Genomic DNA, 19,204 nt, shown 5'->3' on the forward strand with positions numbered 1-19,204 from the left:
TCCTTGTAGGCAGTGCTTTATTGGTCAATAGATCCTTTAAAAGTCCTGTGACTGAGGGTCTTGGGACCTTCTGGGCCATGCAGTGAAGATGTGAGCCCAACTCACCCTTCCTGCCTGTGCAGAAGAAAAACAAACCACATCATTTAAAAAACTCAGAGCTCCCATCTCTAACTCATTTGGAATTCCTTCAAAATTCCCATAGTTTGCACAAGGAAGATCTTAGCCCCATTTTTGCTTTATTTCTTCTAATTTATTTCATTTCTGAGCTTTTTTCGTCATTTTCACTAGGAATATAATTTGGCTGTACTGAAGAACAACATTGCAGCATAACCTCTCCTGGTTATTTCCAACACTTTATTTGTGCTCCACGAAACGAGTTTGGTATCACCACATTTCTGGGATGTAACCGGATTTAAAATGTGCTTTTTAATCCTGCCACCTTGTGTTCACAGCGCCCGTTGTACAACAGCATTCCCGTTTTCCAGGATCCGCTACAGCGCTCGTCCATAGGGAAGAGAATAAGAAAAAGCATGGGGAGAATGTCAATATTTTATTTATGACCTCGGCGTGGGGCTTTTGTTGTTGTTGTTTCTTTAACCGGGAGGAGACAGGTCTGGGATGGATAGGGATGAGAAGCAGGGAACACCAGGAATCCCCATGGGATAATTTTTGGGGAAGAAACCCAGGAGATGCGGTTCCACTAGGCATGGCCGGTGGCACAGGGAAGCCCTGGAGGTGACAGAGCCTCAGCCATGCCCGGCTCTGTCCCGGAGCTCCAGGGCTTTCCAATTTTGGGTTCGGGATTTCCTATTTCACCCCCGGGGGCTCAGGGAATTCCGGCTTGTGCTCCCACGGAGCTGGAGTTCATTTCCAGTCATTAATTGGGGTTTTGACCTCACGTGCTTCCTCCCGAGGGTCAGCTCCGGCCTCGTGACCGGGGACAGGAGCCCGGGAACAGCCGGAGCTGTGGCGGGGCGTGTTTAGGTGGGAAATTAGGGAAAGGCTCTCCCCGCACAGCGTGGGCGGGCACTGACCAGGCTCTCCGCGGAACGGTCACGGCCCCGAGGCCGCCAGAGCTCCGGGAGCGTTTGGACAGCGCTCTCAGGGTGGGATTGTCGGGCAGGCCCGGGAGGCGGCCATGGATGATCGCCCCTTTGCGCCGCTATTCCCGGATCCCGGCACCCGCGGGCCGCGCCGCCCGCTCCGCCCGAGCGCCCTCAGCGCCGCCCCGGCCCCGCCCCTCGGGCGGCCCCGCCCTTCCCGCCGCACCTCCTCCAATCAGCGACGAGGGGCGGGGCTGCCGCGGGGCGCGGGAACCTCCGGGCCGCGCTCCCATTGGCCGGAGCCCGCGCGCCGCCGGGCCCGCCGCGCGCGCCGCCATCTTAGCGCGGGAGGCGCGCGGCGCTGAGGGGCGGCCGCGCCGGGGGGAGGCGGCGGAGGTGGTGGTGTCGCCATGAGCGCTCCCGGCCCCCATCCCGAGCCCGCCGCGCCCGGCCCCGAGACCGAACCCGCCGCTCCCCTGCCCGCCGCCGGCTCCAGCCTCGGCCCGCTGCTCCACACGCTGGAGGACCCCGGCGCGCCGCCGGGAGAGCTGACGGACGCGCACCTCACCATCGTCAGGTGAGCGCGGGGGACGCGCACGCTGCCCGAGGGGAGCGGGCGGCCTGAGGGATCGGGGCGGGCGCGCGGAGCGAGAGAGCCGGGAGCGCCATCGGAGCGGGACCTGCCGGCCTGGCTGGGGCAGCGTGGCCGCGGCGAGACCGCGGGAGACATGCGGGGCTGGGGGGAGGGAGGAGGAAGGGAGAGAGGGAGGAGTGAGCGGAGGAAGAGGAGGGAGGAAGGAGCGCATGTCCACAGGGTCTGCGCATCGCAGAGCCTCCCGACCCCCTTGGATTCCTGGGCCAGAGGTATGTTGGGAAATAATAACTTTCTTGTAATGATAAAGCTTTGCGGCTTTATGATTGGAAGGATGAAGTTTTTTAGTTGGCGTTTGCCGCGTTTTCACTGCGTTTCTTTCTGGAAGGTGCTTCTTGCCCATGAGGTTGTGCCTTTACCTGCACCTGGCCGGTTTTACCATGTGCAAAGGCACGATCCCTTTCTCTCAGTGTCTCCCTTCGGTCCTGCAGTGAATTTAAAACTGCAGCTACTCACATGGCAGATTTTACAGGTTTCTAGAAATAACTGACAGCAAAAAACCCTCCTGATGTAAGTATTAAACATCAACAAGTTTCTCAGGTTGTCCCTGGCTGACTGAACTCAGCACGGTTTGGGTTTTGCAGTGAGGAGCAACTGATGATTAACGTTTTATGGGATAATTGCAGCTTTTCTGCAAGAATGTTCCTCACATACGTGCAAAGTCATCCTTGCTGCTTGTCAGACCAGGATTTTCCTGCATTCTGGAACTGCTTGTGAGGAAGGTGCTTTTGCAGCAAGTCATTTAAAGTTTGCGTGCTACATTTTAATGTTTTTATAGGAGCTGACCGAAAAATGAAAGCCCTTAATGTTTCCACGAGTGTTCTTTAGGCAGAAAAGGAGTCATTACCCACTTTGTGCAACATGCAGGATTTTGCTGCTGGCTCAGACCTTGTGCCGGCATTTCTGCTCTTTAGCTCCTTCAGAGTTTTGTTAATTGCCTTCAAGAACATGTGCTGCTGTGTATCAGAAGTCAAAAGTTGAGTCAGTTACAAGGTATTTAACCTGGAAATATTGTTTGTTTTCCCTCCTGCTCCTTGCAGTCGCTTGAGTGGTGAAGGAGGCAAAGCCTTCACTGCAGATTTCAGGAAACACTTCCCTCAACTCTGCAAGGTGTTCAAGGTATGGTTTTTACACTCAGTTCTCTTACACTTCAGTGAACAAGGATATATTTTGGTGGGCAAGGTCAGTGGGCATTGAAAGACTCGAATTTCGGTTCATTTATAGAGTCACAGAATCATTAAGGCTGGAAAAAACCTCTGAGTCATGGAATCCAACCTTTAATGGGAACGCAGGGTAGTGGCAAAGCAGGAAAGGGGTTTTTTGGGCCAAATAGATCTTCCTTGTGATGAGGAATAAGTGCATTAAAAACCAAATTGCTGGGACTCAGATGTATTCAGGCAGCATCCTACAGTTCAATCTAATCTTCCAGCCAGGAGAGATAGTGTGTTGTGGCTGCCTTAGAAACATTTCAGAATATGCAGAAAATGTCAAGGGTTTGCAAGCAGTAATGTAAAGGTTGTTCTTGGCCTTTTTTTCCTTCTGTTTCAGAAGCCTAAAAACAATTGGAGAGTCAAGTGAGAGAACATAACATACACAGCCAAAGTGAAAAACTTGGGATGTTTGGGATTTATTCCATTAAAGGTGCTTTTATTACAGAGAGCAAAAATGCCCTCAGCACCTCAAATTGTTTCACTGATTTGGTGTGTACAGAATTCAGGGGGGGTTTTCTGCCTGGGTGGGTTTTTCACCAAGTGTTTGCTTTTTCCAGCTTCCCAGCAGTGTTGGTATTCAGACAATAAACTCAATATTTCTCAGTTACTTTTCTAACCAGAGATTCTGTGGATTTGGGTTGTGTTTTTTTTTTTTTTCCAGGCACACATTTCCAGTCCAAACTTGGAGCTCAGTAATGCAGCATTGCAGGCCTTGGGCTTCTGCACTTTTAATTCAAACAACACAGCTGAATTATCTGGTAAGCAAACAAACTGTGACTATAAATATACACATCAGAGCTCTTTCTTTATGTTTTTCTTAGCGTTTGTTTTAATTTTGGCCAGGTTCTGTCTGTAATATGAGCAGTGTGATCAGTTCATTAATTGCATCATGTTCACAAGTGTGGTGATGATTTTTCATGGTGTTACACTGATCCTGTTTCACTAACTCCTGGTTTCATTAAGTGCTTTGGTAGCAATTAGTACGGTAATTAGTTGTGTAGAATTAGTGATCAAAAAAAGATATTCTTGTGGGAAAAGAGTGAAGAACCTATTTGTAGGATTTCTGAGTGCACAGTAGAGCTTTTCCATATTTTCCAGCTTTTTTCATGGCGATTTCTTTGTTCCATCAAATCATGGAGTGGTTTGAGTTGGAAGAGACCATTAAAGGTCACCTAGTCCAGCCCCAACTATTTCAAATTAATCCAAAATCTTATGATCTGCATTCCTAGAAAGTGCTAAATCCCTTTGACAAAAGGTTTTGCTTTTGAGAACTTGGGGCTTTGCCTCAAGGTAAAACCACAGGTTTTTGGTACCAGGGGAGAGGGCATTTTTCCTGTTTGAAGTTGGTTTTTTTTGGTTCTTCTCCTCCACTTTTTCAGTGTCTTCTGCTTTCCTGTTGTGCAGAATTCCCCCTGATTTCCTGTGAGAGCAAGGCATTTCTAATAATGTCTGTCTGCTGTCCTTCTTTCCTCTCATTTTTTCGAACCAGTTGATAAATGACAATTTTGTTACAGAATGTCAGGCCCCAGAAGTCACAAAGCCCTGGAAACAATGGGGAGTTGGAAAGGGAGGGAGGACAAGCAGCTCCTGTACCTTTGAGTGTACTTTGACTGGGGGAGAGGAGTGAAAGTGTCCTTCCATTTCTCTGATTGTGAGATCATTCACCCACAAAGTGCAGATTTGCAATAAATCAGACTTTTTACCCTTGAATTCCAAAGGAACACATGATTTCTCCATCTAAGTCCTGTATTAACCTTATTAATTTTTATATAATGACCTACAAATTGACCACCTTCAGTAACAAAAAGCTCTTGTAGGCTCTAAAATAGATTTATGTCAAGTTATGACCAAAGTGCTGCTAAATTCACTTAAAATCCGAGAAGTTTTGAATAATTAAATATTCATCTTTAGCTCAGGTGTATTTAACTGAAGCTGTCTTCTAATATTATGGGTTCTTAAAAAGGTAATACAGATGCACTGCATTATTATATTAATTTTATTATTTTATTTTAATATATATTTATATATAAATATATATTTTTATATATTTTTATATTTTTATTTATATTATATATTTTATATATTTTAATATCTTTCTATATGTATTTTAATATTTTTATTTCTATATTTATTTTATAAATATAGAAATATTTATAAAATATTTAGAAACAATATATTTGTATTTATAATTTAATTTATTTTATACTATTATATTATACTAATATTTATATTAATTTATGATATTAATTTATAATATTAATAAAGACTATTTGTATATTAATTTGTATATTATTCATGTTGATTCACAACATTTTCAGCTTTCTGGCTACTTTAGTAGGACGGAAACTGCTCCAAAGTGATGTTTAAGGCAGTAAATCACTGGGACTTGCAGCTGAGTGGATTCTGGGCAATGTAGGTGAGCAGAATGACCCGGGGTGTGTTGCAGAGGATGGTGAGGGGTTGTGTGCTCTGCTTGCAGGCACTGACATGCAGGAGCTGCTGGCAGCAGTGAACAGCGTGGCTCTGAAATGCTCAGACAAGAACACTCGCACTCGGGCACTTTGGGTCATCTCCAAGCAGGCATTTCCTCCTGAAGTTGTCAGAAAGGAGGTGAGTTTCTGCACTGCTCTTGTAGTGGCCTCATTTCTCACAGAGAGGAGGCTTCAGAAATTGTTTTAAAGAGGGTGAGTTCCTTCATTTCTCATTTCGCTGCTGTCTTTTCCTAGGGAGAGGAGGCAAATTGTTTCTCACTCTGCACTCAGTAGCTTTTGAATCCAAAGGTTATTTTGTTATTTCCCATCAAATCTGACAGCCAGCTATCAATTCTTGGAAAACCTGAGCCAGAAGTTAGTGCTCTGCTTGAGGGGAAAGCTGCAATGTGAGCAGTTCTATCAGAAAGCAATGAAATAGCACAGGGCAGAAAAGTTATGAATATTCCAGTTTAAAACAACACCTGGCACAATCCTGGATAATGAAATGTCACAATTCCAGCTCCTCCTGGAATTCTTTGTATCCAGGTGCTCACTGTGCTGTTCTCCTGTTTCCTCAGGTGTCCAATATTCTCTGTACCCTGGAAACAATCCTGACTAAAGGAGAAGTTCAGTCTGTTGTGGTTGAATATGAAGCACTTAATGTCATTATACGGTGAGTGCTCTGCAATATTCCATTGCCAGCCTTTATTTAAGGGGGGAACTCTCAGGCAAAACCCAAGGGGCACTGAATGTTCTAAAGACAAAACTCTCCAGCTCCTGGAGTTGTTTATTCTGTTCAGGGTTGTTTTCCTGCAGGGCTGCCCTGGTTCTCACTGGGCTGGAGGCGGTTGCTGAGTGCTGTGGGTGGGATTTGGGATGGGAATGGTGCTGATAACACCAGGGCTGTTTTAGTTAGTGCTGAGCAGAGTTTGCTCTAAGTCAAGGACAAGGGGACACAGCTGATCCCAGCTGACCAGGGGATATTCCATGGGATTGTGCCCAGGGTGAACTAGGGAGCTGCTGGGCTGTGCACCACTTGTTTTGTGTGTTATAATTCATTAAAACACTGCCTTCATAATAATGTCATCATTCTGAAGCAGAACTTTGACAATATTGCTTTCATTTGTAGTGGCTCTTTGGGAATTATTTCCCACCTCTCACCTGTGCTTCCCAAGTCATGTTCTTACATTTTGTTTCCAGAACCTGCCTGCTTGAGAAATTCTCTGCCATTATTTGTGGTTTTATTCAGAGTTATCTCATTTAGAAATAACCCCTTGGCAACACGTTCTAGTGCAGTGTTTCCCATAGCAGTGTTGAAATTCCTGTCTAATTCCAAAAGTGACTTTTTAGGACCATCACTGTGAGCACATTGTTCTGGACAGCAGAACTGAAATATTCAAATTTTTATCTGTACTTAGAGCTAATTTAATTTCTGTACTAGTAAATACATTGAGCTTGTATCTTCACTCTTTTTTGAAGTTTTTCTTAAACTTTTGGCATCTGGTTTGAGCTGCAGATCCATTTAAAATAGTTCTTTTAAACAGTTCTTGTCCTCTGGCTTTAATAAAATGACTTGAAAGGCAGAACTTTCCCTTAGTGCAGCAAATTCTCCATAATCTGCAGGGATGGGGATTTGACTTTTCCTGGGGAAAAGGGGGACTTCAAAAAAATTCCAGGATTTCTGGATTCAAGCTAACTTGAATATCTGCCAGATATTCCCATTTTTGCACATTTTTTTGATGTGGGTGGGCTGGTGGAAATGTGTGGAATTTTGTCATGCTGTGCTCTAACAGTTTGGGAATAGGAGGATAAAATCAGAGCTCTGACCAGGTCAGTGTTGATGGAGTTTGTCCACACCTGGCTTGGGATTTGTCCAGAAGCTTCTGGGAGTTGTTCCCAGCTGTGTGGGAGCTGCCTGGGCTCCTGGGAGCTCCCAGCGATGCTTCATGGCCAGACCTTCCCTGGGCTTTGTGCATTCCTGGCAGGCTCTCAGCTCCTGTGCCCAAATTGTTGGGATAACATGGACAGCACAGCTCTCCAGTCAGGCTGTTGTGCTTTTGGAGAGGATTATGTGAAATAACACTTGAACTTTGCTGGTTTAGTACAATCTCAAAATACAATTGATTAAACAAATTTGGGATGGTTTCCTATAAATCCTGGATTGAAGTAGAGCTTTTATGGATGGTACAAAGATAATTTGAGTGTCTGAGCTGCTGCTGGAAATCTGTAATCCCTATTTTTTGGGGATTAAAAACTGATTTTAAAAATTTGGAATGGTTTCCTATAAATCTTGGATTGAGTTAGAGCGTTTATTGATGGTACAGAGATTGATACAAAGATAACTTGAGTGCCTGAGCTGCTGCTGGTTTCCTATAAATCCTGGATTGAATTGGAGCATTTATTGATGGTACAAAGATTGATACAAAGATAACTTGAGTGTCTGAGCTGCTGCTGGAGATCTGTAATCCCTATTTTTTGGGGATTAAAAACTGATTTTAAAAATTTGGAATGGTTTCCTATAAATCCTGGATTGAAGTAGAGCTTTTATGGATGGTACAAAGATTGATACAAAGATAACTTAAATACCTGAGCTGCTGCTGGAGATCTGTAATCCCTATTTTTTGGGGGATTAAAAACTGATTTTAAAAATTTGGAATGGTTTCCTATAAATCCTGGATTGAATTAGAGCATTTATTGATGATACAAAGATTGATACAAAGATAACTTGAGTGCCTGAGCTGCTGCTGGAGATCTGTAATCCCTATTTTTTGGGGATTAAAAACTGATCTTAAAAATTTGGAATGGTTTCCTATAAATCCTGGATTGAATTGGAGCATTTATTGGTGATACAAAGATTGATACAAAGATAACTTAAATACCTGAGCTGCTGCTGGAGATCTGTAATCCCTATTTTTTGGGGATTAAAAACTGATTTTAAAATTTTGGTATGGTTTCCTATAAATCCTGGATTGAATTGGAGCATTTATGGATGGTACAGAGATAACTTGAGTGCCTGAGCTGCTGCTGGAGATCTGTAATCCCTATTTTTTGGGGATTAAAAATCGATTTTAAAAATTTGGAATGGTTTCCTATAAATCTTGGATTGAGTTAGAGCTTTTATGGATGATACAAAGATTGATACAAAGATAATTTAAATGCCTGAGCTGCTGCTGGTTTCCTACAAATCCTGGATTGAATTGGAGCATTTATTGATGGTACAAAGATGGATACAAAGATAACTTGAGTGCCTGAGCTGCTGCTGGGGATCTGTAATCCCTATTTTTTGGGGATTAAAAACTGATTTTAAAAATTTGGAATGGTTTCCTGTAAATCCTGGATTGAATTGGAGCATTTATTGATGGTACAAAGATGGATACAAAGATAACTTAAATACCTGAGCTGCTGCTGGTTTCCTACAAATCCTGGATTGAATTAGAGCATTTATTGATGGTACAAAGATAACTTGAGTTCCTGAGCTGCTGCTGGAGATCTGTAATCCCTATTTTTTTGGGGATTAAAAATTGATTTTAAAAATTTGGAATGGCTTCCTATAAATCCTGGATTGAAGTAGAGCTTTTATGGATGGTACAAAGATAACTTGAGTGCCTGAGCTGCTGTTGGAGTTATGTAATCCCTGTTTCTTTTGGGTTTTTTTGGATCCAGCTTGATGGAGCAAGCCCCAGCCCAGATGGGAGAAGAGGCTGTGAGGTGGGCCAAGCTGATCATCCCCCTGGTTGTCCACTCAGCTCACAAAGTGCAGTTAAGAGGTGCCACTGCCCTGGAGATGGGGATGCCACTGCTCCTGCAGAAGCAGCAGGAGGTGGCAGCTGTCACCGAGCACCTGATGACCACAGTGAGTGGCAGTGCGGGGCTCTTGGGGCTCTTGGGAAGCATGAATTTCATTTTCTGTGCATTGATAGCAACTTTTTCATCTCAGTGGGTTCAGTGGGAAAGAGATGGAAATATAAATATTCACTGCAAAACAGTGCCCAGCAACAAAGGGGATGGGAGACAGAATTTGGAAGCCTGAGTGTGGAGAGGGGGGCAGAAAAGCAGGGGATGCTCAGCATTTTCCATGGCCTTTAGGGGTCCCCATCCTGTGCAGCAGCAGCCCCTGGGTGTCTTTGATGAAACTTTTCATGTTCCCCTTCACTTCCAGGACTGGCCTTACTTGGCTCATTTATTTTGCCTTATTTTCTGCTGAAAAACCCAGAACCCAACCAAATAAGGTGTTTTTGGGAGCAGGGCATGTTTTGACTTTAGAGCTGGAGGAAATGCAAATATTTGAAGAGATGAATTTTGCTCTCTTGGTTGCCACTGTCAATAAGAGCCATAAATTTCAAGTGAAAAGGGACTCAGGTGGTGGCAAATGCTGTGTGGTACAGAATGGAATCCTTCTGATGTACAAACATCAGAAATGCTGCTCCACTTCCTCATGGCACCAAAAGCTGTGGATTTTGTTAAGCAAAACAAACTTGTGCTTAGTTTAGGTATAAAAGTTATATCTATTTAATTGTAAAAAATACATTTCTATAATCTCAAATCTTGTCTGTTGGTTGTGTCCCCAGACATTGGTATGAGTGTGTCGTTTGTAGAATATTTTAAATCCATTTCTTGCAGAAATTCTGTTTTCTTTTCTGCCTGCAGAAATTAATCTCCGAACTCCACAAATTGTTTTCTTCCAAAAACGAGACCTTCGTGTTAAAGCTGTGGCCCCTGTTTGTCAGATTGCTCGGCAAGGTGAGCAGAAATGGAATAAATTCCATTTATTAGTGTTTGGAAGAGCAGGAATCCCTTTTAATGGTGAATTTCTTCCTGCTCAGACCCTGCATCGCAGCGGCAGCTTCATCAACTCCCTGCTGCAGCTGGAGGAGCTGGGCTTCCGCAGCGGCTCCCCCGTGGTGAAGAAAATTGCCTTCATTGCATGGAAGAGCCTCATTGATAACTTTGCTCTAAATCCAGGTAGCTTTCAAAAAAATAAATAAATATTTAGCCTGGTTTGTTTTAATCCAAGTCGTACATAGCTGGAAAAATACGCATACTGGAATGAATGATAAATACGTTATGTGTGTTAATGCAGAACTGGGAAAAATAATATATCTGTTAGATATTTGTAAAAAACATATATCTGTTAGATATTTGTATATCACTGGATATCCACATCATCTTGCAGAAAAATTCATAGTCTGTGTGCGTAACACAACTAAAATTCAAATTTTTGTTGGTTTTTTTCCTCGTTTTTGTTTTCGAGGCAAGGTGATCATTTGATCATTTGTTCTATCCTAATTTTTCTGCTGGCAATGCTAGAAATAGGATAAAATCAGTAAATCATGTTTTGTAGTGCTATAAATGATCCAAACAGCAGTGAAATAGAGAATAAAATATTCTGTATGTTTTATTTTGGATGGTGTGGTATAACTGGAGAAAGGCAACACCTCAGGATTCCAGAAGTGTTAAAAAAAAGTTGTTTGAAAAGTGTAACCTGAATCTGGACAAGTTTTTAGTCTACCTTGTGTCAAAATACAATATTTTTTACCTTGATTGTGCTTCTCTGTTCTGAAGAGAAAACTCAGTGTTTGATTCTCCTGTCCCTGGAGCAGATGGGACCTAACAGAGCAGGCAAGAGGGAATTTCTTCTGTTTATCACAGAATCCCAGCATGGGTCAGGTTGGGTCCAGCCTCCCTCCTGGAGTGGGGTCAGGTTGGAATGCAGAAAATTGAATTTCACTCTTTGTATTGAAAAGAAATACTTGATTTTTTCAGAGTTGTTTTGAGCAATAATTAGAGCAGTAAGAGAATTTAAAAGGTTGGTGTGGTTGAGTTTTGCAAATTACTGTTAATTGAATTTGAAGCTAAAAGATATTGGGGGAAAAAACCCCAATGGTTTAATCAAATTTTGCTGAGCTGTGGTTGAATAATCTGTGTTGTTTAAAATGCACCTTTTGGATCCCCCAGACATCCTGTGCAGTGCTAAGAGGCTGAAGCTGCTGATGCAGCCCCTGAGCTCCATCCACGTGAGGACAGAGGCTCTGGCCCTGACCAAGCTGGAGGTCTGGTGGTATTTGCTGATGAGGCTGGGGCCTCACCTGCCCTCCAACTTTGAGCAGGTAACCAGGGGACAGCAATCCTCATCCCTGTGCAGCAGAATGTAAAATACTTCTGCTTCTTCCTTTGCTGCTTTGTTTCTGAAATCAAACTCCCTCAAGGAGCCAGTTTGTGCTTGGGTGTGACTTACAGATTGTGTAGAAGGGATATTTGGGACTCACAGCCCCAGAATTTTGGGGAGTCTGTGGCAATGTCCTTTAGCATCTCTGAAAACCCGCCCTGAGTGCAGTCATGGATTATAAATGTGTTAAATAAAGGCTCTCTCCTCCTTTCACCATGGAGGTGTGGGCTTGGAAAAGGCTGCCACAGGAAAACTGCTGAAAGACCATAAATATTTGTGAAGACAGAAAGAAAAGTGATGCAGGTGTTGCATTTCTAGTCACACTGTAAGTGGAGTGGGCCTGTTTCTATTCAACACCTGGACTCCATTAAATTAATCTTCAAGATGGGAATAAAGGGAGGGAAAAGTATTTTCTTAGGCTTATTAAAATACACTGCATCCACCAGGAATTTTTGTTTGATTAGACATTCTAATTCATTCTAAATACCCAGAAACTCTTGATTTGTGAGCAGCAGCCCAGTCTGTGCTGACTGAAATGAGTTTTTTGTGTCCCTTTGCAGGTTTGTGTCCCTCTAATCCAGAGTACCCTGAGTGTGGATTCTGCTGCTGCCTTCCCAGGAACGCCCTCACGGCCCAACAACCCCAGCCTGGGCCCAGCAGCCCCTGGGCAGAAACCAGGTACTGAAACATCAACCTGTGGGAATTTCAGCTCCATTTCATGTGCAGAGACTCACCTCTTCTGTTTGTCACGTTCTGCTTTCCCATTTCTAATTCTTGCTCTTCAGAACACTGAGTTTGCTGCATGGTCACTGCATGATTCATATGGGGGAAAGTGAGGCTGTTGCAGTCACTGTTTAAAGTTTTAAAAGTTGGGCCAGTCACAGTTTGAGGACCAGTTTTAATGGCCTGAATTGTGTTCTCTGTTGCAAGGGAGCTCTGGTTTGCAATCCTCTTTTTTTCATTTATATGTGCCCTTTTATTTCTGTAGCATTTTTAGTTTCTGCCTGAATAGTAGAGAGCCTTGGGATGGTTTGGGTTGGAAAGAACCTTAAAGCTCATCCAGGGACACCTCCCACTGTCCCAGCCTGGCCTTGGGCACCTCAGGGATGGGCATCCCACTCTGCCAGCCAGGAATTCCTTCCCAATATCCCAGCTGACCCTGCCCAGGGCTGATGATCCATCAGGAATTTGAATGCTTTAACCACATGTGAAACCACCTCTAGTTTGCATTATTAACTTTATTCTGGACATCCCTTGGATAAAGGACATTATCCAAGAAAAGTCCAGAATATACTTAATAATGCAAACTTTGTTATTGAAAATCAAAATGCCACCTCTAAATAAGGAACTCCTGGTTTTCCTTCCCTTTCTGGAAGCCTGGCCTCCATGGCTTGTGCCATTCTGTTCTCCTCTAATCAGGAGCCTCAGGGATCCTGGGTTTGGGGAGTTCCCTGTTCCAAGGAAAAGTTCATCTTAGTCGAAGTATTTTGCCAAGTTCTCTTAAATTTCTGTTCCAGGTGACAGAGTTGGCCAAAATATTTTGCCAAAACCTCTTAAATTTCTGTTCCAGGTGACAATTTCCAATGGAAACTGTTTTGTAGCAGCAGATTTATACAACTCTTCAGTGGCTGTGTAACCACAGCTTCCATGGAGATTTGTATTGCCAAAAAAAAAAAAATTTGGTGTCCTAGAATTTACAATTTTGGGGCAGATATTTAAAAAACTGGGGGAAATATGGCAGTGATGGCAAACCCCACTTAGCTGAGAAACCTGGCTGTCAGAGGTGCCTTTCAGCCAGCAGCACTCCATGATTTGCCCTTTTCCTGGGGAATTTGGGGCTTTTCCCTGGAATTTCTGTGCTGTTCCCTATCTGCGTGCCCTCCCTCAGGTCCTTTGCTGTTGGTGAGCCCAGGTACGCCCAGGATGGCCCTGAGCAGCCCAGCAGGAGGGCAGCTCTTCCCTTCCATCCAGCTCCTGGGCATGGAGATGCTGCTCCACTTCCTCCTGGGACCACAAGTCGTGGACTTTGCTAAGCACAACAAACTCGTGCTTAGTCTAGGTATGTGAGTTTTATGTTTCTATTTACAAATATATGGTTTATAATTGCATATTTCCATTTACAAATATGATTTATATTATATATATTTATATTTACAAATATCTATTTCTGTTTACAAATATATGATTTATAATTGTCTATTTGTATTTACAAATACATGATTATAATTGCCTATTTATATGATTTATAATTGTCTATTTCTATTTACAAATATATGATTTATAATTGCCTATTTGTATTTACCAATATATGATTTATAATTGTCTTTCTATTTACAAATATGATTTACATTATATATATTTATGTTTACAAATATCTATGTCTATTTATATTTACAAATATGTGATTTATAATTGTCTATTTGTATTTACAAATACATGATTTATAATTGCCTATTTCTATTTACAAATATATTATTTATAATTGTATATTTATATGATTTATAATTGTTTATTTGTATTTACAAATACATAATTTATAATTGCCTATTTGTATTTACCAATATATGATTTATAATTGTCTTTCTATTTACAAATATATGATTTACATTATATATATTTATATTTACAAATATCTATTTATATTTACAAATACATGATTTATAATAGTCTTTCTATTTACAAATATATGATTTACATTATATATATTTATATTTACAAATATCTATATCTATTTATATTTACAAATACATGATTTATAATAGTCTTTCTATTTACAAATATATGATTTGTATTATATATATTTATATTTACAAATATCTATATCTATTTCTATTTACAAATATATTATTTATAATTGTCTATTTGTATTTACAAATACATGATTTATAATTGTCTATTTATATGATTTATAATTGCCTATTTCTATTTACAAATATATGATTTGTATTATATATATTTCTATTTACAAATATCTATATCTATTTGTATTTACAAATATATGATTTATAATTGCCTATTTCTATTTACAAATATATGGTTTATAATTGTCTATTTGTATTTACAAATACATGATTTATAATTGTTTATTTGTGTTATTTATAATTGTCTATTTGTATTTACAAATATATGATTTATAATTGTCTATTTCTACTTACAAATACATGAAATTAATTGTATATTTATATTTACAATTATATGATTTATAATTGTATATTTATAAATATATAATTTATAATTATATATTTCTATTTATAAATACACAGTATATATTTATATCTATTTAACTGTAAAAAATATATTTGTGTCATCAATCTCATCTGTTAGAATGAAATGATTTAAACTTATAACTGTTGTCAGTTTTAAGATATCCTTATGTTTCAAATGCTGTAAACACACGACGATTTTATTGTTTTTAAGGCTATTTTCCCAGTAAACTGCAAAGTAACAGGTTTATGGGATGTGTCTCTTTGTTCTTGTAGAGCCTCTCCAGTACCCACTGATCAGTAGCCCTTCTTTTTTTTGTAAGCATGCCAGCACTCTGATAAATGCTGTTCAGGATGGCTTTCTTGCCATTGGAAAAGAAGTTCCTGGTAAGGATTCAGTGGTGAAACCGAAACATTTTCTGGGCAATCGAGTGGGCAAGGGGAACATTAGAAATCAACACTTTGTGTGATGTCCTGATGTTAGCAAAAGTAGAACTGCTCTGACTTGCACTGAAATTTGATTCTGCCTTCAATCCAAATCTGTCCTTTTACACAATTGGTATTTTAGCTGCAGTTTTGTTGAATATTTTTATTGCAAACTGAGTAAAACCATTGTTGCCTTGCAGATTGTTTGCTGAATGTTGTCTGGAAGGACATAAATGGATATGTAAAAACAGCAATTGAAGCAGGTAAAAAGGGGCATTTTCTTGGATTTGGCATTGCTCACCAGTCAGAGGTGGTTTATTTTTAAACCAGACCAGAAATTGTTCATTGTTCATTGCTTGGGTTTAGTCTGAATCAATAATTCTGTTCTGTTTGAAAGCAATTTCAAAAGAAAAACAGCCTTGAGTATTGAGGAATGGAGACAAAAAAGCTTTTGACTCTTTTTTTTCTTCATTGAAACTGTTTCATAGTAATCTGTAGAGTCTGCAGATGTACAAAAGTTGTTTCCTATTTTAAAAATATTCCTTATCCAAGGAAAGTCCAGAATATGCTCAATAATGCAAACTTTGAATTGAAAATCAAACAGAACATGAAGAAGCATTCTTTGGATGAATACAAAATTCCACAACTTTAATGTCTCAAAATTCAAATCCTTAATGAAACAAAGGTGTTTCCATTTCTTAATTAAACTTTAAAGGACTTTTATTCTTTTTTATTTAATCCTTGAAAGGATTTTTATTTAAACTTCAGAATTTCTGTTATGAGCCAAATGACCTGAATCTCTGAAGGATTTGGTGAATTTTTCCAAATTGACACCCAATTTTTTTGCTTTTGCACTAAAAGTTTGATTGCTGCTCAGACTGACCATTGTGTTCTGACTGGAAATGTTCTTTATTTTAGGAAATAAGAAGGAGAAGGGAGGCTCAGAAATCCTGACCATGTTGCTCCAGGCCTTAAAGAACATCGTGAGATCCAATGCTCTGCCTGTGCAGAGAGTCCTGGTGAGTTCTGCCTGAAAAGCACCTTCAGGGTAGCAGCAGAGCTGGTCCATGGCTCTTCAAAAACCACCTCGGACCCCTTCGTGAGGGGATTTTTTATTGTTTTTAGCTGAAGGGAATTGTGTCACTTTGACCTTTTTTTTGGGTTTTTTTTGTCATTTTTTAGTATTACTTTCTAATTTTTTAGGGTGTTTTTGGTGAATTTTTGGTGGGGTTTTTTTTGTAAATTTTTTGTTTGCTTCATATTTTTTATAATTTTTTATAAAATTTGTGGATTTTCGTATTTTATTTGTGGGGTTTTCGTATTTTATTTGTGGGGTTTTGTATTTTATTTGTGGGGGTTTGTATTTGTGGGGTTTTGTATTTATGGCGTTTCGTATTTTATTTGTGGGGTTTCGTATTTTATTTGGGGGTTTTCGTATTTTATTTGGGGGTTTTCGTATTTTATTTGTGAGTTTTCGTATTTTATTTGTGGATTTTCGTATTTTATTTGGGGGTTTTCGTATTTTATTTGTGGAGTTTCATATTTTATTTGGGGGTTTTCGTATTTTATTTGTGGGGTTTTGTATTTTATTTGTGGGGTTTTGTATTTTATTTGTGGGGTTTTGTATTTTATTTGTGGGGTTTTGTATTTTATTTGTGGGGTTTTGTATTTTATTTGTGGGGTTTTGTATTTTATTTGTGGGGTTTCGTATTTTATTTGGGGTTTTTGGATTTCATTTGTGGGTTTTTTGGATTTCATTTGTATTTTATTCATAATTTTTGTAGGGTTTTCTATTTTTGGGAGAATTTTTGTATTTTTTTGTAATTTTTTTGTATTTATTTTTTGTATGTATTTTTTATATTTTTGGTGGGGGCATTTTGGGGAGGTTTTTTGGGCTTTTATTTGTATTTTATTTAATGTATTTTGCTTAAAAGATTTGAACCCTGAGAAAAAATACATTTAAATGTGTTATTTTTCTCTTCCCCTACCAGTCTCTCATTGACATCACAGTCAAGGAGTTGCCCCCAAAAGTCCTGGGATCCCCAGCTTACCAAGTTGCTGATATGGACCTTTTAAATGTAAGTCTGAATTCATTCTGGGACTTCTTTAAGCTTTTGGGAAGTCAAATTATTTCAAATTTCACATAACTGTGTTTGCAGGCCTCATTAACTGAACTGTGTCTCATTAATGAAATTACTGCAGAAGAAGGGTTGGTGTTGATTAGTGAATGCCATGTTCTGTGTGCTGCATCCAAAGAAAATATTTATATATAATATAAAATATAATATATGTATATATATAATATATTATATATAATATATATTATATATATAATATATAATATATATAATATATATTATATATGTAATATATGTAATATATATTATATATGTAATATATATAATATATGTAATATATGTAATATATATAATATATATAATGTATAATATATATAATATATATAATATATATTATATATAATGTATATATAATATATATTATGTATATATAATATATATTATATATGATAAATATATATAATGTGTATATATATATTATGTATATGTATATATTATGTGTGTATATATATATATATATATATATATATATATATATATATATATATATATATTATGTGTATATATATATATAATCACAAAAAGCTGTGAAAAGAGGCTGAAATGCTTCTAAAATTTGGTGGGAAATTCCAAAATTTTGTTTAGGGAGGAGCAGCCTGAGAAGGCAGGAGCGTGCTCCTCATTAAAGTTTTAATTAGCAGATATTAAATACATTTTGTTGAGTACTCTCAGCATTAGCAAAGCTGAAATATTTGTGGTCAATTTGACCAGAGGTTGCCCAAAAGATCTCTTGCTGTAAGCTGGAAATGAGCACCTCAGGTTTCCCTCTTGTTTTTATGTTCAAGTGTCAGAATTGACCATTTTGGACAACGTTTAATGACTGTGAATTTCTGGCTAATAATAATACTAATAATGGTAATGAATTTCTAGCTAATAATAATAATTGCGACTTTCTGGCTGATGATAATAATAGTGAAATTCTGGCTAATAATAGTAGTAGTGAATTTTTGGCTAATAATAATGATAATAATAGTGAATTTCTGGCTAATAATAATAACAACAACAATAATAGTGAATTTCTGGCTAATAATAATAACAACAATAATAGTGAATTTCTAGCTAAGAACAATACTAATAATAACAATAATAGTGAATTTCTGGCTAATAATAATAACAACAATAATAGTGAATTTCTGGCTAATAATAGTAGTGAATTTTTGGCTAATAATGATAATAATTGTGAATTTCAGACTAATAGTAATAACAATAACAGTGAATTTCTGGCTAACAATAATGATAATAATAGTGAATTTTTGGCTAATAATAATAATAACAGTGAATTTTTGGCTAACAATAATGATAACAATAGTGAATTTCTGGCTAATAATAATAACAATAACAGTGAATTTTTGGCTAATACAATGATAATAATAGTGAATTTCTGGCTAATAGTAGTAATAACAATAACAGTGAATTTCTGGCTAATAGTAGTAATAACAATAGCAGTGAATTTCTGGCTAATAATTATAATAATTGTGAATTTCAGACTAATAATAATAACAGTAGTGAATTTCTGGCTAATAATAATAATAGTGAATTTTCTGGCTAACAATAATAGTGAATTTCTGGCTAATAATAGTAATAACAATAATAGTGTCTTTCTGGCTAATAAGAATAATAACAGTAATAGTGAATTTCTGGGTAATAAGAATAATAACAATAATAGTGAATTTCTGGGTAATAAGAACAATAATAATTGTGAATTTCTGGCTTAAATAATAGTGCATTTCTGGCTAAGAAGAATAACAGTAAAAGTGAATTTTTGGTAATAATAACCATAATAATTGTGAATTTCTGGCTATTGATAATAACGATCACTCTGAATTTCTGGCTATTGATAATAATGATAACTCTGAATTTCTGGCTATTGATAATAACAGTAACTCTGAATTTC

The 19,204-nt window shown here is 38.6% G+C and overlaps 1 protein-coding gene across 1 annotated transcript in view; it reads left to right on the forward strand.

Annotated features, from left to right (window-relative positions):
• Positions 1-1,453: 1,453 nt before the first annotated feature.
• Positions 1,454-19,204, forward strand: part of RIF1 (replication timing regulatory factor 1) — a 35,792-nt gene continuing 18,041 nt past the window's right edge. Inside the window, exons 1-15 of the mRNA XM_036387323.1 lie at positions 1,454-1,620; positions 2,736-2,814; positions 3,568-3,664; positions 5,386-5,516; positions 5,956-6,050; positions 9,041-9,230; positions 10,025-10,117; positions 10,201-10,339; positions 11,333-11,484; positions 12,104-12,221; positions 13,432-13,602; positions 15,023-15,133; positions 15,373-15,435; positions 16,091-16,191; positions 17,164-17,250. Coding sequence (XP_036243216.1) covers positions 1,454-1,620; positions 2,736-2,814; positions 3,568-3,664; positions 5,386-5,516; positions 5,956-6,050; positions 9,041-9,230; positions 10,025-10,117; positions 10,201-10,339; positions 11,333-11,484; positions 12,104-12,221; positions 13,432-13,602; positions 15,023-15,133; positions 15,373-15,435; positions 16,091-16,191; positions 17,164-17,250 — 1,794 coding nt within the window. The remainder of the gene's footprint in view (positions 1,621-2,735; positions 2,815-3,567; positions 3,665-5,385; positions 5,517-5,955; positions 6,051-9,040; positions 9,231-10,024; positions 10,118-10,200; positions 10,340-11,332; positions 11,485-12,103; positions 12,222-13,431; positions 13,603-15,022; positions 15,134-15,372; positions 15,436-16,090; positions 16,192-17,163; positions 17,251-19,204) is intronic.

The sequence above is a fragment of the Molothrus ater genome, chromosome 7 (genome assembly GCF_012460135.2).
Source record: "Molothrus ater isolate BHLD 08-10-18 breed brown headed cowbird chromosome 7, BPBGC_Mater_1.1, whole genome shotgun sequence".
Taxonomy (NCBI): Eukaryota; Metazoa; Chordata; class Aves; order Passeriformes; family Icteridae; genus Molothrus; species Molothrus ater.